General features: G+C 42.0%; 1 protein-coding gene across 4 annotated transcripts in view; it reads left to right on the top strand.

Annotated features, from left to right (window-relative positions):
• MSRA (methionine sulfoxide reductase A) overlaps window positions 1–25004 on the top strand; it is a 405431-nt gene that overhangs the window by 242050 nt on the left and 138377 nt on the right. For all 4 annotated transcript variants that reach the window (XM_058550411.1, XM_058550414.1, XM_058550413.1 and 1 more), the window contains one exon: window positions 20888–20992. In XM_058550411.1, the coding sequence (XP_058406394.1) occupies window positions 20888–20992 (105 nt within the window). The remainder of the gene's footprint in view (window positions 1–20887; window positions 20993–25004) is intronic.

Here is a 25004-nt window from a genome sequence, read left to right as displayed (position 1 = left end):
TAGTTGAATTAATGTTATAAATATCAAAGAACCACTTTTGTTGCCTCCCAATAGTTGTGATAGTAGTGTTTTCATTATAATTCGGTTTTAAGTATTTAAAAAGTTTTATTGTGATTTCTTCTCTTTGAGCATTTAATTTTTAAAGTTTTCTTTTTATACTGATATCTGATAAGAGTTCTTAAGAGCATTTGTAACCCTCATATGTTGCTGGTGGGAAGGGAAAATGGTGCAGTCACTTGGAAAACAGTCTGGCAGTTCCTCAAAAGGTTAAACATAGGGGCCGGCCCGGTGGCGCAAGTGGTTAGGTGCACGCGCTCCGCTGCGGCGGCCCAGGGTTTGCCAGTTCGGATCCTGGGTGTGCACCGACACACCGCTTGGAAAGCCATGCTGTGGCGGCATCCCATATAAAAAAGTGGAGGAAGATGGGCACGGAGGTTAGCCCAGGGCCAGTCTTCCTCAGCAAAAAAAAAAAAAAGAGGAAGATTGGCAGATGTTAGCACAGGGCTTATCTTCCTCTCTCACACACACACACACACAAAAAGGTTAAACATAGAATTACTACATGACCCAGCAATTCCACTCCTAGATATATACTCAAGAAAAATGACAGCCTATGTATAGTTGTGCACCGCATAATGATGACATTTTGGTCAATGACAGACTGCATATATGCCAGTAGTCCCATAAGATTAGTACCGTATAGTCTAGGTATATAGTAGGCTATACCATCTAGGCTTGTGTAAGTACACTCTATGATGTTTGCACGATGAGAAAATCATCTGACACATTTTTCAGAATGTATCTTTGTTGTTAAGCAATGCATGACTGTACACACAAAAGCTTATGCTTGAATGTTCATAGCAGCATTATCTGGCTATTCATAATAGTCAAAAAGTGGAAACAACTCAAATGTCCATCAACTGATGAACAGATAAATGAAATGTGGTATATACAAATGGTAGAATACTATTTGGCAGTAAAAAAGAATGAAGCACTGATACATGCAACAACATGGTTGACCTTGAAAACATTATCCTAAGTGAAAGAAACCAGTCCAAAAAGACCACATAGTGTATGATTCTGTGTATTTGGAATGTCCAGAATATGGTAAGCTATAGAGGCATAAATTAGATTAGTGGTTGCCTAGGACTGGAGGGGATGGAGGGTTTGTTAAGAGTTAAAGGGTATGAAGTTTCTTTTTGGAGTAATGAAAATGTTTTAAAATATATGTGGTTATTGTTGCCCAACTCTATGAATATACTAAAAACCATTGTATTCTACAAGTTTAATGGGTGAGTTGTATGTGAGTTTATCTCAAAGCTGTTACTAAAGAAGAAAGCATTTTCTAGTGAAATTGCCAATAAATTATAAGAACTCTAAACTACTGACTTAAATTTGTATGTGCCTATTCTTACTCTCTCTCCTCCTCGTCCTCCTCCTTCTTCTTTCTCTCTCTCTCTCTGTCATCAGAAATGTTAAATAACAAAGTTGAACTTACTTATCAAAAAGGATTGATTTAATGAAAATTAATGGAGGACATTGACCTGAACGTAATTTTCCAATTTCCACCCTCATAGATAATTGTAGACAAACAGACTGAGATGACACAGCCTTGAGAATGTGTCAGTACTTACTAACCAGCACACAAGGCTTAGACTGTATGATTTTGAGAAAGCAGAATCTTGAAACAATGTAAGTGCAGTGAATGTAAGAGCAAGGAGCCCATGTATAGCATACCTTAGAAAATGCTGTAGATAAGAAACGGTCTTCAAGAGACAATTTCTGGTATCAAATCTACACAATGACTGGGTTCTATGGAGTGGCTCCTCTGTGGAGAATTTTACTTTATTCTCTGTGCCCAAGACCTTCACCTCACCCTGTCTGTGAAGCAGGAGCCTGCTTTGTAAAGGGGCGCTGATCAAGACGATGGCCATTATCAAGCTGGGATCCAAACATCTGAAGCTTATAACCAAGTACAATGGTCAAGGCTTCTTATCCTCGTTTCTAATTATATTTTTTTCTGCTTTTTATATAAAGGGACAAAGAAATATGGGACTTACTTTTCAGGTTTTTCAGGCTGCTCTGAAGTGTTCTTTTTAAGTTGGAGGGGTGCAGTTTTGTTTAATAGCGGGGCTGTGAACAAGGTGTGTTCTCCAAACAATCCTCCTGTGTACAATAGCATGTGGATGTCAGAGATGCATTAGGAGCTGAAATAATTCATTTGTTCTTTCTAATGAATAGTAATAATTTATAATTTGTACTAATCAAAACCTTTCATCCACAAAAACCAACAAGCTTTACAAACATTATCCTCTCACCATCCTCTGAAGTAAGTGTCTGGCAAGTATAATTATCCCTAATTTGCAGAAAGGCCAAGATAGAGAACATAGTACAGAAATAGTTACTGATGTATCTGCAGCTTGAGATTTATATTGAACTTATTTTCATTCGTTATTTTGGTGGTCAAGGAATATAGTTTATACTGACGTATATAATGATTATCTACCAGGTGAAGACTATAAAATTCATTTGTCCAGATGTTTGATATTAACAAACCTAGACAAGCTCATATGTGCCAGCAGCATGGCCTTTTAGGGGACAGGTGTCCACTGTATGCTCCATTAGATCCAGCCCAATTGTCTCTGCAGTCCCAGGTGACAGAAGTGGCCATGGTGACACTGTGCTTGATGCAAAGTCTTCAGCACATTCTAGTCTGTTCTCTGATAAGTGAGTGATGGGGATGTGATGAGGGTAAACCAAGAAGAGTGGGGATGCCCTCTTTTTCCTTTTTAATTAATTTATTTTTTAATTTTTAAATTTTTTTTGTGAGGAAGATTGGCCCTGAGCTAACATCCGTTGCCAATCTTCCTCTTTTTGCTTAGAAAGATTAGCTCTGACCTAACATTTGTGCCATCTTCCTCCATTTTGTATATGGGACACTGCCATATACAGAGCAGTGTGCATGTCTGTGCTCGGGATCCGAACCCGTGAACCCCAGGCTGCCGAAGCAGAGCGTGTGAACTTAACCAATATGCCACTGGGCCGGCCCTGGGATGCCCTTTTAAGCACTGTCTCTGCCTGCAGACCCCATCACCACCAAAATAGCCCACACAGGGCTGCTAAGTTCATCTTGAAATAATGCAGCTCTTAGCAACTGACTTTCTTGCCACCAAATCTGTACTCTTGATCCTGCAATTCAGGGTTCTCCATCAAAAACATAGAAAAGCAGATTGCTTCCATATCTCTCATCAACTCCTCTCTAGTTTGTTGAGGAAAAGACTTAGATTTAATTTGACTAACCTCCTCCCACCCCCACCCTCACACAAACAAAAATTTAGAGGTCAGTGTTGACCCTTAGAAAATACATAGAGCTTGCAGATTGCTTTTGAAGACAAAATGAGGGAAAATCCCATTCTTAGTTCTAGGAGCTTCCTTAAACTTAGTCCAGAGGACTTCTGTGAAAACCCAGCCAGTTCAGATGGTAGATGCAGACACATCATATGTACATATATTCACCTTATATATTGCATGAGTGTGCGCACGCACACACACACACACACACACACTGACCCACAAACACAGACATAGACACACACACATGCTGCTTTCTCTTTGCTTGGAAAAAGTTTCTTATGGGAGTTTCTATTTCAATAAACCATGTGAGATGCATCCAGACATTCTCTTAGGCGCCAGTGACACACAATGAATGCTACATTTTGTTGTATAAAAACTGCACATCACTATCAGCTGACTTCAGAGCCGTCTCCGTGTGTGTCAGGACTACTGCGTTCCTGTGGTGCCCGGGCAGCTGAAGTCATTTTTTCGTGTGGATTAGCAATGTGGGCCGACTGCTTCCTCCTGGGCTGCAATAGTATCCTAGGCTCCAGTTAGAATGAGTATAGTGGAAATGTTTTATCTACTGCTTTTCTTGGATGATAATTGGCTAATTAGGAAAATTGATTAAAGGGAGGATGAATCATTAAAAGAAAAGATTTACAGAAACCTTAAATATTTCTTAACTTAAGTAAATGTACCTCCTATGTCAACCTTCATATTCGGGGGCAGTGTCTCCTTTGATGGTGGGTCCTCTCCCTGGAGTGCCTCCTTGTCTTCCTTCCCCAGCACAGTTGGTAGAGGGGCTAGGAGTATACACTGTAAGGCTAGACTCTTTAGTCTGTATTTGACTCCCCCCATTATTGGTGTTGTGATCTTGGTCCTGCCATTTAACTTCTCTGTGCCTCATTTCCCTCATCTTTAAAATGAGTATAATAATAGTACCTCCTTTATTGGCTTGTTGGGAGGATTAAATAAGTTAGTATATGTAAACTGCTTAGAACTGTGCCTCATACAGAGTAAGTACTAAGTGTTTGCCGTTGTTATTATTATCAGGAATTTCTAATTTTGGCTTCTTTAAAATCAAGTAAGAACTTAAAAGACACGTGTGAAGCAATCTGAGCACAGAGTTTATCTGGATTTTTATGATTTCCTCTCCAATCTTTTTTTTCTTTTTAATTATGGTAATATATACATAACAAGATTTACCAGCTTAACCATTTTTAAGCGTACAGTTCAGTAGTATTAGGTTCATGCACATTGCTGTGTAACCGTCACCGCCATCCATCTCCAGGACTGTTCTCATCTTGCAAAACTGAAAATCCGTACTCATTAGACAACAACTCATTCCTCCCTCCCCCAGCCCCCGATGACCAGCCTTTCCAATCTTATGTAGTAGTTGTGCCCACACCTAATTTGATAGTATTTTTGAACAACTTCCTCTGATTGAGTTTTTATAAAGCATTCAGTGTAATTCTTCATAGAAACAAAACTCTATTTTCTTCTGTATGTGATATTTAATGGTATTTTGCAATTACAATGTAAAGTACAGTTGGTCTAAATAGGTTTGGGAACAAACACAACTAACTTGGTAAGTGTACCCATCAGCTTGTGGGAGCAGAAGAGTGCAGATGTACCAGAGAGAGAGTGGGGTTCTGGTGCTGTGGGCATTGGCACCATGTTTGCCGGAAGGAATGGTGGGCATCAGTTAATCCGGGCCATGGTCTCCATTCTGTGGTTTCCCTTCTCTGCACCATGGTCCTTGTCATTTTCATTGTCTGAACCTGATACTCAACTCTGTATGTCTGAATTGCACCCATTTTTCAATGTCCAGTTCAGATGCGTCTTTCCTCTATGAACCCTTCTCTGTTGTCTTCCCTTCCAAACTTCCGAAGCACTTACCTGCACGTCTCCAATGGCACTTAACGCTTTCTATCTTGAGTCATTAGTGTTTGTGTGAGTTCCCCAAGAGCAGGCTCTGTATCACATGTCTTTGGATTTCTCATATTGTTGGCTTAGTTCTGTGCATGTAGCCATGACTCAGGCTCATGTTTATTGAATTACTGCCTTGTCAGGATGGGGCAGAGAGAATGAGAAGAGCAAACTAAGTAGTTCAGCGTTTTATAGTTAACAAAGCCTGTGTGTGTGTGTGTGTGTGTGTGTGTGTGTGTGTGTGTGCGTGCGTGTGCGCATGCGCATGTAATGTAATTCTTACAGCGTGCCTTTTTGGCACTTTTCCTGTAACCGCTTTGCACATGAGGAACCTGAGACTCAGAGAAGATAAGTAGTTCATCCAGATCAAATACTCTGCCTGCACCTCAATGCCCTTGGCACAGTCGGCACTTCATTGTTAAAACCACTTGGTTTCATTCTCCAGGGCATGCCTTTGGGTTCCTAAGTTAATTACTGGCTGTCACCAAAGACCTGCTAATCAAGGCTAAAAGATTCTCAATATCAATCACATTCCAGCTGAATTTGGATCTATAGGCAGCCATAGGCAGCAGTCATTTATTGGTTACCCCTAGCCCCAGTGTTTTTGGGGACAGAGCATGAGGTTATGGAATCAGTGGTTGGAGCCTTGGTGCAAAGCTACTGAGTTCTGCCACCTACTGAGTGACCTTAATTAAGCAAATAATTTGACCTCATTGAGTCTTGGTTTTCTCATCTGTAAAATGGAGGTAATAATACATGGAGTTATTATGAAGACTTAATAAATAATTAGTGCATGTGAAAGTATTTTGTGATCTATAAAAGTATCGCACAAATCTAAAGTATTGTCGTTATCATCCCACACTTACTGAGTACCATTTATCTCAGGGCACAAAAAGTCCAGTGCAGAGTTTGGGTTAATATGGAACAAATTACCTTAAGTCCAAAACTGGGACTCTGGAGTTGTTACTATAGGAGCCCCTTTGGGACATACACCTTTCTAATGTGATGTGACTGGTATTAGTATCCTGGACTGATGAATTTTTTGCTCAGGGCCTTGTTTCCCTTCGTAGGTTCAAATAACTACAGGTAAAGGCATATAATCTAGATAAATGCTCCCCGTTTTTGTTTTGGACTGCCTGGATCAAGTGTGGAGTTGCCAAGAATGAGAGAGGCCTCGGGGCAAAAGGAGGCTATGGTAGACCTTAGTATTAAGGGCATTGGAGTCCTCCTCTCCTCTGAGAAGTCTTCCCTGACTCTTCAAGGCTGGCCTCAGTGCTCCTCCTGGGTGCTCCCATAGAACTCTGAGCATAGCTCTCTTCTAGCAGTAACTGCTTCATCCTGTGTATTCCCATTTACATGTTTCTCTGCCCTCCTGGACCGTGAGCTCCTCTAGGGCAGGAACTGCCTTATTCCTTGTTGTATTAGCTGCACCCAAAAGAGTGCCCAGACCTCATGCAAGCTGCTCAATAAGTACTCTTGAACAAATCTTTCGTCTGGTGGTTTTGTTCTATTACAAGCTCCACCCAGAAGTGAAAATGAGGCAGGAGTTATGCTAAGTTATTTCACCATTTTGATTGTACTGATGTATTAATTGAATTAATTAGACCAGTGTTTCTCAACCCTTAAAAAATTACAGCTACCCTAGAGAGCCTTTTTAGCTGTTTCTTTCCTAATTGTCTCCCTCAGCCCGCCATTAAAATTTAATATCACACATACACTATAGGTCAGTTTATGCACTGTGGCTCTTTGGACGACCATACCATTTTGATATGTAAGATGATTTTGTCCCTCAAGAACTAATTTTTTTCCCCCTTGGGAGTGTTATCACTCTCATTGAAAATGCCTGAATTAGACTGTATTTGACTAAATGTATAGAATCAGATGGTTTGGTATTGTGCAGATATTTTAAAGAGTTTCTATTTGATATTTACATAGTTATAGTGTTAAATTAAGCCTTGGTTGCTCATCTTGTTGACATGCTTCAAGATAAGGCTGTTGGATTGATTTTTTTGTACAAAATAACTGGCGTTTTTGGTACTATATAGGTAGACATAGCCAAGACTTTTCCCAGACTACCAACAGTATTTCAGTGTGGGGCTAAGTTATGCACAAATCTAAAGTCTTGGTTTGTAGTTCCATTCTTCTCAAAAATGTTTAAACTAAACATAAAGTTATATTTATTGTTAATGAATTTAGACATCTAAATAAGCCAGAGCCATGCTTCTTGGACGATCCTGCCAAACATTCCTGGGTGGGGTATTTATAAATAACATACCATGCGAGTTAGGAGAATATGCTTCTACCACGTAGACTTAAAAAGCAACTGTAATGTGGTTTATGTACAAAATGAATAGGCAATTATTATCTTTGGATGACTTGAAGTAGCTCTTCTGGAAATTCTGTATATACAGCCACAGTATTAGCAATGACAAGCTTCAATAGAGGTGCCTTTTGTCATCCATGTTATTATGAGTTGAGAATAGTTTTTGAAGAATATGAAAAAATATCTGACTTGAAAAAAACTGACTTCTTCAGTTTATGGTTTCGGGGGTTCTCTAGCTGTTTATTCACTCTGATTTGGAACACATACACTTTTAGGAAAACCTGCCCTTGGCAGCTTACCCACAGAAACCCATCTTTGCTTGGAGAGCAGTCCATTTTGTTCTGTTTATATTAACCTAGATCCCAAATGTTTGAAAATTTCTGGCTTTTCATAGTGAAGTTCCGTTACGACATGGAACTCATCATTAGTAGTGTATGGATATGGAAGACTAGTACTGATATCATAGATTTGATTACTACCAGTAAGTTCCCACAGTGCTTTCCATTTTAGGTCTGTTATTTAATGTTTAGGTCTGTTTTTTTTTTGTGAGGAAGATCAGTCCTGAGCTAAGATCCATGCCAATCCTCCTGCTTTTGCTGAGGAAGACTGGCCCTGGGCTAACATCTGTGCCCATCTTCCTCTACTGTATATGGGACGCCGCCACAGCATGGCCTGACAAGTGGTCCATTGGTGCGTGCCCGGGATCCGAACCCGGGTCGCCAGCAGCAGAGCGTGCGCACTTAACCGCTACGCCACGGGGCCGGCCCCCTAGGTCTGTTTTTTAATCTTAGCCATCCTCTAAGACTGATAGTGATACCGGCTCAAGACAAGGTTGACATAAGGGAAGCCGTTGAAGAAAAGAAACCCTATTGTAACTTTGACCTCTGACTAACTAACCCAGCTGGGTGTGCACCCTCCAGGAGATCTGACTGCTCTGTGGATTTTACGACCCCTTGTGCATGTACCTCCCAGCTGTGATAAGATGATAACTTTGTTCTTTTGAGTTCCTTAGGAATGTGATGACCCCCAAACAGAGAATCTATGCTGATAGCCATCATCAATGAAAACTGAAAGATCTGGTGTGGCGACTCCCAGTCTGTAACACCAGAGGGTCAACATTCCTAACCCCCTCCCCAATAACCCACCAGCCTATATAACTGCTGTAAGATTTTGTGCCCCCTGAAGATGGTTTTTTTGGACGTGAGTCAGCCATCTTCCCTCTTGCTAGCAAGCTGTAATAAAAAGTCCTTTCTTTCCTATGTCCTTGCCTCTTGACTATTGGCATGTCTTGCAGCAGGCAGACGAACCCCTCTTTGGGCAGTAACAATAGGACAGGTGTCAGTATCCCCATTTTACAGATGAGGGACTTGTGACTAAGAGAAGTTAAGTGATTTAACTGGTAGATTATACTCTCAAATTTAGGTCTTTTGACTCCAAAGTCAGTGCCCGTTTAACAGCCCTACGATGTCCTACACTTCCAGCTTTCTCAAGAGTCACTGTGGAGGAGTGAGTAGACCCCAAAAGGCACAACCAGGACCAGTGAGGAGGTAGATTTGACTCAATAAAGGTGGAACTTTCCAGTAATTAGGACATTCCAACAATGGCATTAGGAAGAAGGACCTGGCCACCCACTTCTGAAAAAATTGGCCATGAAAATCCTGTGAATAGCAGTGGAGCATTGTCTGATAAAGTGCCAGAAGGTGAGAGGATGGCGCAAAAAGACTGGGCAGGGTTCTGCTCTGCTGTGCACAGGGTCGCTAGGAGTCGGAATCTACCCCATGACACTAACAACAACAAACAGTGGCATGTACCACTTTGTGAGGTAGTTTGCATCCTATCACTTGAAATGGTCATCTAGATGTTGCAATGGGTAAAACACAATATGGCATTTGGCTAGATGACCTTTTAGATCCCTTATAATTCTGACACTTTGTTAAAAAATAATTCTTCTGTCTGGTTTTCTCTCTTTTGAGATAGCTGCATTTACGTAACAAATGCCTAATTTCATGGTTCCCTGTCCTAACTTTGCATCAGAAGCACCCATCAAGCTTTGTGAGGATACATATACCCAGGCCCCACCCCAGATCTCCTGTGTCAGAATTCCAGTGTGGGGTGGAGTGGGAGGTGTGAGAATATTTTTCAAAAAGTTCCACAAGTGATTCTAAGGCATAGGGTTGTGAACCACTCTTCTTGTGTAGCCATGATAACAGGGTCTAAGCAGGTCTCATTTTGGACTTGATGGTATAATTTAGCAGCATCGAGGAGTCATTGTTTCTCAGTGTGCAATACTCTTTTAAATATTAATCAAGCCATTTAATAAAACTGTGTTTGTTCTCTTGGCTTCAAGGGTACCATGATCCCTACTTGGCAGGTTAGTTTTGCTGATATCTCATAATGCCTGCCTATGTCATAGTAGGGTGGGAGTCAGTGCTGGTCTATGATTTAGGCATTGATCAGCCCAACCACACAGAGCCTTTCCTATACTTCATGTTCTGGGAAAAACAGCTCAAAGAGTTTGAAGGCCAGCCTCTATAATCAGCAGGTTGGATACAGAAACTAGTGAGCTGCTAACTCCTAGACTAGTTACTTACTAGTTAGCTTTGTAGCAGTAAGAAACCTCTGGTGGCACAAAGAATTAATGGTTATAGTTTATTTCTTTCTTGAGGAATTTTTCAAGTACTCAGCTGTGTTTATAGGACTCCCCTGAGAGAATAATCTCTGAAGGCTGTGTCCGTATTAAATATACACCGGAGGATTACAAATTCCCCACCATGTCTCCCCATGGTGGACCAAAAAAAAAAAAAAAAAAAAAATTACAGTTGCTCCAACAGTACTTTCTTTCTGTTTCAATCAACAGGATGCTTTTTAAAGCTTACATTTCTCTTTGGACAGTTTAAGTGACTGATGAGACAAAAGAAAAAAAGCCAAGATAAAATGACAATATAGACACTCCTCAAATCCTATAATGAACTCCACAGGGCATCCAATTTTGATGTATTAGGGTTTTTTTTTTAATAATGAGTACATTGTTGGAAATCACATTTTCTATCTGCAGGAGATGGAGATGAAACTGAGCTGACACCTTACCTCTTTCAAGTTAATTAGCAAGAGGAAAGTAGTGTTTTGAATCTTGTATGGGAAAAGGGAGGTATTAGTCATCCACTGCTCCCCTTCTCTCTTCCCACACCTGGATCTTTCTGTGTGCTCTTTCATTTGGTTTAACGGTTTGGATGGGTCTTGTTGGCTGGGAATGATGAAGGGAGGTGAAGAATGGTTATTATTTAATGAAAAAATAACTATAGCTCACTTCTCCCTACTGTCTTGCCTGTAGGATAAATACAGTAGATGAAGTCTTTTTCTTTTAAAGAGCAGTTCCTCACCTGGGCCCAGACTATAGGCAATACCCATCTGCAAGAGTTTTTTGTTGTCACCACATTAACATTTGTCACCATTGAATCCACAGCACGTAGCACAGTGTCTGGAACTTAGTAGACATTCAGTAAACATTTATTAATTAGTACATAAAACATCATCTTGACCCATACAGTAAAGTGTTAAAGTTGTATTAATTATATCTAATGCTTTTCTCCAGGTAGTAGCTCTGTCTATTTTAAGACATGTGGTGAGGTTTACGTGGAACTCAGCGGTTAGGGACAGAGGCAGAGCAGAGCATGTATGTGTGACTCCATGTAGGGGGCTGGTCCTCAGGCAAGTGAGCAGTGCTGAGGCCAGCATGGACACTCATCCAGATGAAGGCTAAGTAAGTGGTAGGAAAACTCAGCACAAAGACTCCTCCGATCTGTATGTACTTAATGTCAGATCATGTGCCCAGTCCTGGGGGATTATAAAGAAGAGCCATTGCCATGGTTTGTCTTCTCAAGGAGCTCACTATGTATGTGGGAAGACTGAGCAAGCTCTTGAAAACAGTTGACACTCACCACATAGGACTGATCCCAAGTGGAATAAGAATCCAGGGGAGGCTGGAGCAGTGGTGTTTGGAGGAGAAAGATCATTTTTTGAGTCCCCCCATGTGCCAATCACTGGACCCTACTTACTACATACATCATCTCTCTTCATTACAACAACCCAGTGCAGGACCTCAGGGGACCTGATTCAGTTGAGGAGCCTGAATCTGAGCAAAGCAGATCCCATAGGATCCCACTGACTGTGCTTTCCCCCCTGCATCATATCTCTTCTCAAGGTCCCATACTCAGAGAGGGCTTCCTGGAGGAGGCAGCACCTAAGGGGGCCTTGAGAGTAGGGGAAGGTTGGATTGCTGGAGGGAGGGCACTGCAGGCTGAGGGGCCACAGGAGCTGGGGGTGGAGATGGGGATATGGACTGTCTGGATCAGGGAGAGGGTGTGGGGAAAGGAGATTGGGAATAACACCAGCTATGGAGAGGCCTGTGCCCAGGAAGGGCTCCTGTGGGCCCTGGGCAGAGGACAGCTGTGGGAGAAGCAGCAGGCGGTGGAGCGCATTGGTCTTTGGCCAAGTTCTGGGTTGTCTCAGTTGCTTACGAGCTTGGAGACTTTGAGCGAGTTATTTAATCTAAGACTTGGCTTTCCTATCACTAAAATGGACGTAATAATATTAATCTTGCTAACCTCACAGGGAGGGTGGCTGTGATACTAAAATGGATTTGTGGATCCAGAAGCACTTTGCAAGTATAAAGTGCTGGGTCCAAATGCAGGGGGTTTATGGTTATGTTGGGTTGCAGAGGGCAGCTTGGAGGATGGGCCAGCTAAGAGACTCCCCCAGGTATAGGGGTGTGCTGGAGGGTCTGTGGCACTATGGCAAGAAAGATGAGCTCCTTGTCCCTTTGCCTGTCCCCTTTGAATTCCTGCTTTTGTTTACAACCTTGACATCGCTCAGGATGCCCTCCTTCTCCTCCTCCATGAAGCACCCCTGACTTCTGTCCACAGTGGCCATTTCCCTCCTTATGTATCTGATGTCCTGATTAGGATGTTACCCGTTCATAAACCCACCCTACGCTGTCCCCTACTTGTATGTGTCTGTGAGCCATGTTAACCATAGGTATGACTTTGTGCAAGTTCCTTTACCTTTCTGTGTCTCAGTTTTCTCCTCCAAAAAATGAGAATAATAATATTACCTCTCACAGGGTTTTGGTGAGGATTTACTTCATCAATATATATCAAGAGCTTAGGATAATGCATGGTGTTTAATAAATGCTATATAAGTTAGCATCTGTACTCTTATTATTAGTAGGGAATAATCTCCCTGAGGGAAAATAGTCTTGCATTTCTCTATTCACCCCCTCCGCATTCACACCGCAGATCTTTGTAATGGGATTTAAATTAATTCAACAAGGAGGCCGTTAGACTGAGGTGGCGCTAATGTCATGGAGTCTACACAGAAGCAAACCAGAATCTAGGGAATCAGAACGCTAGGGACATCCAGTGACCAGCAGCCACCTAGGCTTTCAGCTACAGCCAACCCAATAATTTCCATTCTTTGTTTCCACACTTTTCTCTGTATGAGTCTCTCCCTACCTCCTGTCTGTGGAGCGCTCCTAACCACTAAAGGTTTGGTGCTGTCCTATTGCAATCAATTTTTGCTCAAATAAACTCTTAAAATTTTTAGTGTGCCTCAGTTTATCTTTTAACAAGGGTTAATATCCTTCCTCCTTTCCATAATATCCTTCCTCCTTTCCACTGTTTTCTCCCTCCCCTCCCCTCCCCTCCAGTTCCCTTCCTCCTGGAGGCCTCCTGCCTTTCTTCCTTCCTTATGGCCTTTGAGGCTCCAGTGCGCCTCCTGATAACTAAGCCAACCAGTACTGAGATTCAGGAGAGCAGAGGTTGAGGGCTGGCTGCTTAAGGGGTGCGCTAGGCTCAAGATCAGTGGGTTTCACACTTCAGTTACTGTTAAGAGTCACCTGGGGAATCTTGTAAAAATACAGATTCCCAGACCCCCCAAATTATGAAATAACAGTAACAGCAGAAACAACAACACTACTATTATGAATAAAGCTAATATTGGGTGGGTTCTCATGTGGTTGATGGGCCAGACTATTCTAAATGCTTCCCGTGGATTAGTGAACTAATCCTCACAACAGTCCCTGAGGTGAGTATTAGTCATATCCCCGTTTCACAGACAAGGAAGTTAAAAGGTCACACGGCTGGTATGTGGCAGGGAGGCAAGCCCCTAAACACTCCGCCATGGCTGAGGAAGCCGGGTGGGGCCTGGCAGGTTGGGTCTGGACAGGCACCCTATTGACTGTGATTGTGGCCAGGCGCTGGATCTTGACACAGGGAGAGGAGTGAGCAGCCCTGAGGTCTCTCATAGCCCCAGGCATACAGCAGAAGCCCTGCTCACAGCAGAGGGGCTGTGGCTGCTGTGTCTGCAGGGGACCAGGCACGCGTCCCCCTCCCTGCAGCAGCAGCAAAGAGCCCCAGGAGCCCTGACACTGGGAGCAGAGCTGTGTGCACAGGTCTTCCTGCGGCCTCCATCTCTGTCTCCATCTCTCTTTGCTTTCCTCTTCCGTATCTCCACCAAGCCCCATTCCAGAAGGCAGGAGCTCTTTTCCTCCCACGATGGGACCTGGGAAGGCACCCAGACCACGCAGGCCTGGGCTGCTCGGCTGGGTCGCCCATGGAGCCCCTCTTGGTCAGTCTGGATGAGCACCCCTAGAAGCCCCTCACAGACTCCAGCGGCCCTTGGCGCAGGTGGCCCTTCTCATTCTCCTTATGGAAATCTCTTCTGCATCTGATTTACCCACCCTGTTGGGGAAGAGCTGTCATTTCTGTAGAGAATTTGGAGTATTAACTCTCAACTCCTGTCTCACTTGCTTATCACGCTGGCTGTGCGATTCTGACCACCCATCACTGCTGCCAGCCAACCTGTGGTCATTTGGCTCTGACCTGAGAGAAATGGCCTTGCTTTCTGAAGCCTGCAGCCCGGGGGGCACTGGGGGACTTCCGCTCCTCTCAATCCTGGCTTTGCAATGTCTCCTGGGTCCCACTGACTCTGACGGACAAAGGTTCTTGTCCAAAGGAAACTGTCGACAGCCATGGCACAGTAGGAAACAGCTTCTCCAGGGAAGCAAGATTCCAGCCTCAGCTTCTACTCCTGGACCCCTGCTTCTGGAGGCTTTTTTTAACCCAAATTAAGCACTCTTTCATTAAACTCCTGTCTTTTATTTCTGATTCTAAAGTGGGGAATCACACTTGAAAAATACAGTCTCCTCCCCCCACCCCACACTTGTCACAAGAGTGAGAACCTGGGTCCTCACCCTGTGTGGATGAAGGCCAGACTGCAGTCCTCCTCGGGTCTGGAATGTGTCGACTGGGACTGCAGCTCAGCACCTGGGTCCGTAGTTATAGACACTCGACCAATATTTCTAGAATGAATGGATAAATAAAATCAGAATTAGACACTCACAGAGATATTGTGTGTTTTCTCCTGGAGTTTAGTCCTTATAGGGGGAAGAATGTCCATTTTAAGAAAACATAAAAGGGAAATAGCAGTAGAAACCTCCCATTTGTGTGTAGAGAGCTTTACTCCTCCCTGCTGCTTTCCCACGTATGCCCTCATTTAATCTTGATCACTCTTCTGTCACTGAGGTTATTTTTATTCCCATCTGAAAAAGTAGGAAACCCAGGATCACGTCAAAAAAGTGTTAAACTGCTTGTTGGAACTGTGGTTTAAGTTACTTCTTGTGACTTTAATTCCAGTCTCTTCTCATTCCATCACAGCTGAGTAGAGAATAATGATAATAATACAACTTGTAATGATAAGACATAGAGACTTAGATAGACTTAGATCCTTTGTACCAGGCACTGTTCTGATTCCCCACTTGGCAGATGAGGAAACTGAGGTATAGAGTGGCTAAGCAGATAGAGGGCCTTCAAGAATGGGTGTGTGCCTCCCAGGGAAGCCACGGTGCAGAGGCCGGGGAGCTCTGGTTTGAACCAGGTTTTTCCTCTCTCCCTGGCCCTGCGAGGGTCACGCAGCTGCAAAGTAGCAGACCCAGAACGGCAGCCCAGGAGCCGGGCTCCCGAGTGGGTTCTCCTCACCAGCGCACAACACTGCCCGCGCTACAGTGCTCCTGCCCTTGGGTCTCACCAGCTCCCCGGCTCTCTTCTGTTCTCATCTCCCTGCTTTCTCTTCTCTTCTCACTAGCTCGACAGTAGCAAAAACTAATCACGCTAACCTAGAAGAGTTGAAGATCATATTTTCCCCATGGGATGGAAAGCTGTGACACAGAACTTTAAAAATCGGCTGATTTATCTTGGGATCCTCTTTAAAAATACCTGGTTCTGAGGATGACTTGGCTTCCACAAAGCTCCAGATGACTCCAGAATGCCTGATTTTTCTGCCCCCAGAACACTTCTGTATGTCTCTTCTGGGTGTTTTGTCTTGTAAGGAATGACTGCCCATAATCTCCCCCTCTGCGTTTGTTCACCTTCCTTTGGGGTCACGGGGTAAATTAACACAGGGAAATGCTCATAGAGGACATTCATCCTTTTCGTTTTTCCTTTCAGGACATTTTTGAACAACAATGTTCAAGCACCTGTAGTGCTGCCGTGAATTGTTAACAAACACATTTACACATCACACCTTTCATGCTATTTACACACTGTTACGTGAAGAAACAGCTCGAAGTATTTTTAAGATACAGCCTTTTATCTCTGGAAGCACCAGAAAGTATTTGCAGATTGGTCTTGGGAATCAAGTTAGTCTAGCACACTGGTGAGCTCCTGGAGGCGTGGGCATGTCTCTAAGTGGTTCCTAGCCCCTTAATCCTTTTGATCATTTGCACTGTGTATTTTTACACAGCCTCTTGTACTTCGGAGAAATAAAATAAAGAAACTTAAAGGTGAGTTTGACGAGGGCTTCTCCAAACTGTTTGTCAATGCAGATGGATCTTGAATTTTAATGGTAGTAGCTTCTTTTAAACAACCAAGCTTCTTTAAACCTCTCCACAAATAATGTCAGTGCTCAGATGAGGTCTGAAAATGTTTGCTGTTGAGTAGAAATCTTTCCTGACCCCATATTGCTGCCACAAAAGAAGAGCCTAATCCTGGAAAATAACCTTGACAGCCTGGATGTCAATTACCCTACAGCTGTGATTTCTCATTTGGGCCACTGCCTATGTGACATTTGTTGTCACCTGGTGACTTCAGGTGTCTATATTCAGGAGCCTGGCTCGGGGTCACAGAATGAACTCGAGCTTCACCTCTAATTGCAACCTGGTTGGCTCTTCGCTGGGTCCTGCCACTTACTGGCTGTGGGACAATGTGTGGAGAAAACTGGGAGGCCTTGGTTTCTTCATCTTTAAAATGGGGACCGCATCTCTTAAACATTGTGAGAAATATTTGTACGCCCGTGTTCATAGCAACATTATTCACAATAGCCAAAAGGTGGAAGCAACCCAAGTGTCCATTGACAGATGAATGGATAAATCAAATGTGGCATATACATACAGTGGAATATTGTTCACCCTTAAAAGGGAAGGAAATTCTGACACATGCTACAACATGGATGAAACTTGAGGACATTATGCTAAGTGAAACAAGCCAATCACAGGACATAAAAATACTGTATGATTCCACTTTTATGAAGTACCTAGAGTAGTCGAATTCACAGAGACAGAAGTAGAATGGTAGTTGCCTCGGGCTAGGGGAAGGAGAGAAATGGGGAGTTTGTGTTTAATGGATACAGAGTTTCAAGTTTGCAAGATGAAAAAAGTTCTGGAGGTGGATGGTGGTGATGGTAGCACAACAATGTGAATGCACTTAATGACACTGAACTTTACACTTAAAGATGGTTAAGATGGTAAATTTTATGTTATGTGTATTTTCCATAGTGGAAAAAATTTGTTGGGAGCATTAAAGAACATCAAGTAGGTAAAGTGCCCACCATTTTGTCCCATTCAGTAAATAGTAACAGCTTTTACTAGGGTTAGGACATTGGATTTTAATGGTTACATGACATTTCATCATGTGGCTATACTATAATTTGTTTCTTTTTTTTGTTTGACTTTAGGATTTCTTATAGTGCTCCACCATTGTAATAATGATGGAGTGATTTTTTTTGTGTATGTATATGTCTTTTCCATTATTTGGGGATATATCTTTGAGACAGATTTCCTGGATCACATAGTGAAGGTGAATTAGTCTTAATCTGACTCTTTGTGGCTCTTGCTACGTAGACCAATGGGGTTTCAAAAGGGTATAGTCACTTACACTGTCACCACCGAAGTAAGGACACCAGTTTCACAGTGTCCTCGTCAGCACTAGGTAGGCTTTTAAGCAGTTTTACAAAATGTAATAAGTAAGAGATGGTATGTTTATGTTTCAATATGCATTTATTTGCTTTTATCACTAAAAAATGTTGACCGTTTTTCAGTCTTGATTTTCGTTTATTTCTTCCTATGTGTAATGCCTGTTTACATCTTTTGCCTATATTTCTAATGTGGTTTCTATGCTTTTCTTACCAAATATATTTGTCATGTTTGTAACACGTTGTTGCCATCTTTAATATTCAGAGAGTTTTAATTCTTATGTAGTTAAGTCATTCACTTAAACATTTCAAAATAGAAAATAATAAGATTTTAAAGTAGATCAAAAGTGATTTTACAATAACATGATCATTGTACTTAAAGTATCTTTTCCCCATAGTTACCCTCATCATTCTTTTTATGTGTGTTAGCATAAAATCTTTTTAGATGCTAACTTACATGACTATAGTATTTGAATTAAAATTATGTAGACTGACTAATTAATAAAAAGATTATTAACCCAAAAACATAAAGGACATTACAAAAATTAGAGCAAATAAGAAATTAAAATTATTAATAAATATGACTTTCTTTTAAAACCTCACTAATAATTAAATTCACTGAAAATAAAATGAGAGGATACTATCTTCCAGCTATAAATTGTAAGGATTAAAAACATTGTAATACTGACTGAGATTGGTCCTTATATATGCTGCCAATAAGGAGAGAAAATTGAGTCAACTTTACCGAATAGCAATTTGGCACTAGGTATCAAGAAACCTAAAAATGTTTATAAACAGTGATTTAGAAATCCATTTATATAACTGTGGCTTGAGGCAGCCTCAGAAATGTGGACAAATATTCACATTCATAGATAAGAATAGGATTCAGTCTAAATACCCAATGTCAGGGAATGATTGAATAAGTAATAGTACAAGCATCTTTGGAGTGTTATATAATCATTATAAATGGTATTTTCTAAAAATTTCAGTGATATGGGAAAATACTCACAATATGCTGGTAAGTGGAAAAAACATGATGCAATGATTACAATAAAACAAATTGTGTGTGGCAGTGTGTGTGTGTGTATCCAGAAAGAGATGCATAAAAAAATATTGGTAGTACTTATCTTATGCAGTAGGAGTATAGGTGATTTTTATTTTTTTTTTTATACTTCCACACATTTTCTAAGCTTCATATTGTTTTCAAATTATTGTTTCTACAATCAGAAATAAATTTAAATATTAAAAAAATATTAAAGATAATGAGTAGATTTCTTTCCTTTTCTGGATTCTTGTTCTCTTTGCTCCCTTTGCTTTGTTGTATTGGACAGCATCCTGGACAAGAAGTCAGGAGGTATTTTTTCATGTTAGGGTCCAGAAATTCATTAGCTATATGACCTTGGGCAAATCTAACTTCCATGAATCTCAGTTTTCCGATTTGTAAAATGGAGTATTTCTACCTTCCCTGCCTACACTGTTGGATGGTTGTGAGAATTAACGTGTGGGAACGTTATGGGAACACACTTTCGCAAAGTAAGGTGTAAGTTCAAGGGATTCTCAAAATCACTGTGAGGTTTGATAATTTGCTAGAAGGACTCACTGAAGTCACTAAGAGCTGTTATCCTCACAGTTGCAGTTTATTACAGGGAAAGGACAGAGATCAAAATCAGCCAAAGGAAGAGATGCATAGGGCAGAGTCTGGAAGAGTTCCAGTGCAAAGCTTCTGTGTCATCTCCTGTGCAGTCAGGATGTGTTATCCTCCTGGCATTCACGTGTGACAATATGCAGAGTACTGCCAACCAGGAAGCTCGCCCAAGCTTTGGTGTCCAGAGTTTTTACTGGGGCTTCATTACATAGGCATGATTGATTGCCTGCATCATTGATCTCCGTCTCCAGGTCAGCTGATACTGTGTCACCCAAAGCCCCCACCCTCAGTCACATGGTTGCTCTTTCTGGCATAGCCAGCCCCAATCCTAACACTGTTGGGTATGTCCAACCCTATCCTAAGGTTCACTGTGGCCAGCCCCCACCCTAGACTGTTAGTGTGGCCGGCCCTATCCTGAAGAAGGACTCCGCTATCAAGTATGACATAGGTTGCCTTCCAGAGGCCAAGGCCCTATCCCGAAGAAGGACTCTGCTATCAAGTATGACATAGGTTGCCTTCCAGAGGCCAAGGCAAAGGCCAGATATCTCTTTGGACAAAGCTAAATTCTTCACTACACATAAGGTGACTGAAAAGAGATGGAAAACAAATTTAAATATAGAGGTATTGTTAGCATGGTCTGTTATTTACCATGTTCTAACACTGTAAAATAAGGAAGGGCATGAATTCCATAGGTACATGCAGCACCGCAAATACCTGCTTCCTGATCCACAGAACCTTGGGGACCACCTTTGAGAATGAGTGTGCCAACAGTGGGTGCTGCAGAGACATTTGCTACAGTAGTTGTTTACCACAGAGACGAGTTAGGCTGAGAAGACACTTACCACCCTGCTGGGTGTGTGAACCTGACCCTTGCCTCAGTGTTAACAGCACAGCAAATATATCCCACCATTAACGGATTTATCTAATGTGAGCGAGGTATAGCCTGTTCTTTACAGGTTACTCTGTCTGGCACCATCTCCCTCTGCAGTGCAGCTAAGCTCACTACACATAGCATGGGGCGATGATAAAAGTAAATTGGCTCAGTCCCCTTTCCAGAGTTTCACATCTCAAGCACTATGTCAACTTGGATCCATAAGGTTTCCTAAGGGTGAGATTATAAAAATGAAAACCCGAGCTTGTTTTCTCATGAAATTAAAAAAAAAATTAGAGCACAACGAAGAGAAATTATCCTCAGGAAGCTTCCTAGAGGACACCTATATGCGTTCATGGAAAAAGAACCAGTGACAGAGACAGGGTGAAACTGTGAGCTCAAGTATAATTTACGCTCTCACCCTTCCTTCAGAGGAAAGAATTTTAGCCTTTGTCTAGTGCTTTTGTTTTTTGAAATGCATAACTTGTCATAAAGGGATGTTGTCAGTAAATCTTGGTTGTACGTTCTGTTTCTTTTCAAGGAAAAACCGGCCATGCAGAAGTAGTCCGAGTGGTGTACCAGCCAGAACGCATCAGCTTTGAGGAACTGCTCAAGGTCTTCTGGGAGAATCACGACCCGACCCAAGGTAGATGAGGGAGCCAGTATTTAATTATCTTACTAATTACAGCTGGGATAATTAGTGTTTGAGCTGCATGGAAGAGATGAACCTTGAAATCACACAGGAGCTCAAGAATATGATTGCAGACATTTATTGACGAGGAAGAGGAGGGGCTGGCGAGAGAGAGGCTGAGAGAATAAAGGCGCAGCCCCAGTCGGCGCCCCTCCCCATTTACAGCTGTCGGGGTGGGAAAATTCCCACAGAGAAAGACGCCAGACAATAGAGATTCGTTCACCTTTGATTATTGCATTATTCCTCCTGAATGCAGTCTTTTGTCTACCAAATTAAAGTGTCTTTCTAGCAGCTCCAAAGTTTTCCTGATTTATGGTTCCTTTATTTCCCCGAATTTAGCCTTTGTCATCTTTTGACATTATCAGGTTTTTTTTTTTTTAAGTGTCTATGGGTGATAAAAAAAAAAAAAAAGAATATAAAGGTAAAATGCAGTCTTCAGTGGGTCCACAATGCTTGGGTTATTTAAATATTTCATTTGTCTTCTTTGGAATTTGTCCTATGGAGATATTAATATATTAGAGCTATAAACAATGGTGGCCAGAAATTTTATTTGAATGCGCACACAAGCAAAAATCCCATGTTGGCAAATATCATTGTAATAGTCAATAATGGAGCAATTTCCAGATTTCACCCTGGAACAGCATCACAAGCACTGCTTTGCCAACGCGATGATCTTATATTATGAGGCTTATGAACTGAAAAGTCCGGTATAATAGATGTGATTTTCACAAACCCTGTTCGTTTAGCGATCAGTCTATTTAACAAAAATATATTCCCTTTGGTGTCAGGTTTTTGTGTAAGAGGTATGCCGTGTGGGCTGTTTCCTGATGAAGGGATGTGTTTTTCCAAATGTTCATTGTGCTTTGTGGTGGAACCTTACTATAACTCCAGCAGCACAGGTTGGTGGGTCCTGAATTCTGGTTCTAAGAGCCACCCAATGCCAGGGTCATTTGCCAGAGGGCAAAGGTCAGAGCTAAGGCAAAATAATCAATGAGCCAGGATAAGGCAAGTCTAGGATCCAGGCAGATCCACCAGGGTGGGTGAGGGCCTGGGAAGGAGGCCAGAGGCAGACTTTCCATTATTGTGAAGTCTGATTTGATGTGGCGGGGAGGAGTCCCTGGTGCAAGAGCAGTGAGGTGTGGGGCAGGGGAGGTAGAGGACTGGTAGGGCAAGAATACTGTAATCAGAAGGTTCAGATGTCACCTAGTGTGGACTACAAGACTGTCATATCACGTGAGAATGGCAGGCCTAACAGCTTAGGCAGGCTTGGCTCAGCAGGAAAGCCTGACTGGTGAACATCATAAATAAGGTGGTGATGGCCAGGAGCTCGTGCTGGTAAGACTTTGATCCTAATGGAGCAGCCGTTCAGCCATTTGGTTCCCAAAGCCAAGCGTCAAGATAGGATGCTGAGAGCTACAGAATTCTCAGTGAAGACAGGTATCAGGAGCCCAGGCAAGCCTGAAGTCATGTAGGAGACAGGCTCCTCACGGCTCCCAAGCTTGCGTATGTGGCCTTTGGCCTGGCCAACCTTAATGCCAGGCGTTCATAGAAACACCTTATGCTTAGCCCAGGCAAAATTTTGAAGAGGGTGAAGTCTATCATCTGCTTCTCTCTCCTTACTTCTCTTAAATTCTTACCCATTTTATCACAGATTTACCAGCACGCCTCAGTTAATTAGGTCACCAGTCCTAGCCCCTGAATCTCAGGGGGAATTCTACCTTAAAAAGAACCTTAAAAGAATCTCTTGTTCTCTCCATCCCTCATATCAGATTTATCTCAGCTGTGCCTCAGTCCTCTGTGAAATTCTCGGTTTACTGTCTGTATTAATTTGCTCAGGCTGCCATAATAAACTACCACAGACTGGGTGGCTTAAACAACAGAAATTTATTTTCTCACAGTTCTGGAGGCTGGAAGTCTGAGATGAAGGTGTTGGCAGATTGGTTTCACCTTGGCTTGTAGATGGCTGTGTTTTCTCTGTGTCCTCCCATGATCTTCTCTCTGTGTGTCTGTGTCCTGATCTCCTTTTCTTATAAGAACACCAGTCAAATTGGATTAGGACCCACTCAGATGACCTCATTTAATCATAATATTTAAAGACTCTATCTCCAAATAAGGTTATATTCTGAGGTGCTGGAGGTTAGGGCTTTAACAGATGAATTTGGAAGGGGAACACACGATTTAGCCCATAACACTGTCCAATAATATAATAGGTTGCTGTACTAGCCTTGCAGAGGTATTTTTATTCGAACAGGGGGTTCATAGACTCATAGACTGGAAGGGACTTTAGAGGTCATTTGCTTAACCTTCAGCTTCAATTCCATAAGACAAAAGATGACATTGCTAATGATGGTGTTCACAGACCAGGGGATTTGGTTGTTGAATGACGTATTTTTTACACTGATATTGGACAAATTACGCATGGAGGAGGAGGGTTTTTCTACCCTTGCATATATTTGTTTCTGCTTAGAATAGTGCTTGATGCAGTATATATAGTCATACATATTAAATCACAAGATATCTGATCTCACATTATTATTAGAATTACGTTTTTGGATAGTTCAGTGTAATGGGCCATGGTAACAGTCTTTTTCTGCCTTGTAAGGTTTCCCATGACCCTTCTGGAAATAGGGCCAAAAGAGCAATCACATGACCTAGGCCTAGCCAATCGTAGTATCTTTTCCTGTTGTAAACAGTGTTGGATCCAGAGAATGGGCATGTGACCCAAGCAGGACCAGTTAGAGTCGTTCCCTGGGACTGTTGTATGAGAGAAAAGTGTTCTCACGTAGCTGGGGATGCCAAGGTGGAGGTGCTCTGTATGTGGAGAGAGCCTGTCCACAGGAGAAGCAAGGGAGGAAGATGAGTAGAGACACTGAGAGATGAGAGACAGGAAGAGAGAAACTTCAGGAGACTCTGAGGCTCCGAGACTTCTCATTCCTGCAGCTCTTCCTTTGATTCTGAGAGCTCTCCTTGTAGCTTTTCAAGCTATGAGAGCTACTAGGTGTCCCTCTCTTTTTTTATAACTTAAGCTAGTGTGTTGGGTTTCTATTTCTTGCAACAACAACAAAAATGCTAACCAATCCACTTATTCAACTTAACCAATCATTGTGCTCAGTGTATGCAGTAATTGTTAGTTAACCATGGTCATTTGGCTGTAGAAATCAGAGGTCTAAAGCTGTTTGGTTAATAGGTTTACTGTTGACTCAGACATGGAGTGGATGACACTAGAAATTGTTTCTTCAAGTTCTGTTGGTGGTTTTATTAGAGGGTTCCTTGGTAATTCAGAATTAAGAATTGGGTTTTAAGATTTGGGATATATGGCCTGAGAACATATCAGATCCCCTCTGAATATTTCTAAACTAAAGTGAAAGACAGTCATTCATTAGTGACATTTATCTTGTGTGTACTCTGTTTGCCAGGTACTCTGCTAAGTGGTGCTAAATCACTAAGTGGTCTGGAGTAAGCGGCAGTATCCAGCCTCTTGGTTAATGCACAGGGAAAATATATTCCTATAAGAATAAAATAGTTTAATCCCAATTTACTGAGATCAAATCAACATTCATATAAATGTTTGTAAGACCACAGACCAAAATATTCACCTGAAATCATTAAAACAAGTATATGTTAACACTGGAACATTAAACCAAAAGACATAAGTTCAGAAGAACTCTGGTATGAATGGATTTAATATTCCCAGGGAACTCAGAAGGTCTAAAACATGTAGTCGTGTAATTTTTCTGAGGTAAGAATTTGAAGCCCACTCCATTCTCCCTGAAGGATGGGCATACAGCAGGAGATAGCTAGGCTACAGGTGAACTTGGCCATCTGCACAACTTCTTTTGTTTTAATTGAGGTAACATTGGTTTATAACATTAATTTCAGGTGTACATCATTATATTTTGACTTCTATATAGACCTACATCGTGTTCACCACCAAAAGTCTAGTTCCCATGTGTCACTGTACACATGA

Source organism: Diceros bicornis, chromosome 11 (assembly GCF_020826845.1).
Source record: "Diceros bicornis minor isolate mBicDic1 chromosome 11, mDicBic1.mat.cur, whole genome shotgun sequence".
NCBI classification, from domain to species: Eukaryota; Metazoa; Chordata; class Mammalia; order Perissodactyla; family Rhinocerotidae; genus Diceros; species Diceros bicornis.
The sequence above is the reverse complement of the archived record's forward strand: the minus strand, read 5'-3'. Positions and strand labels throughout refer to the sequence as shown.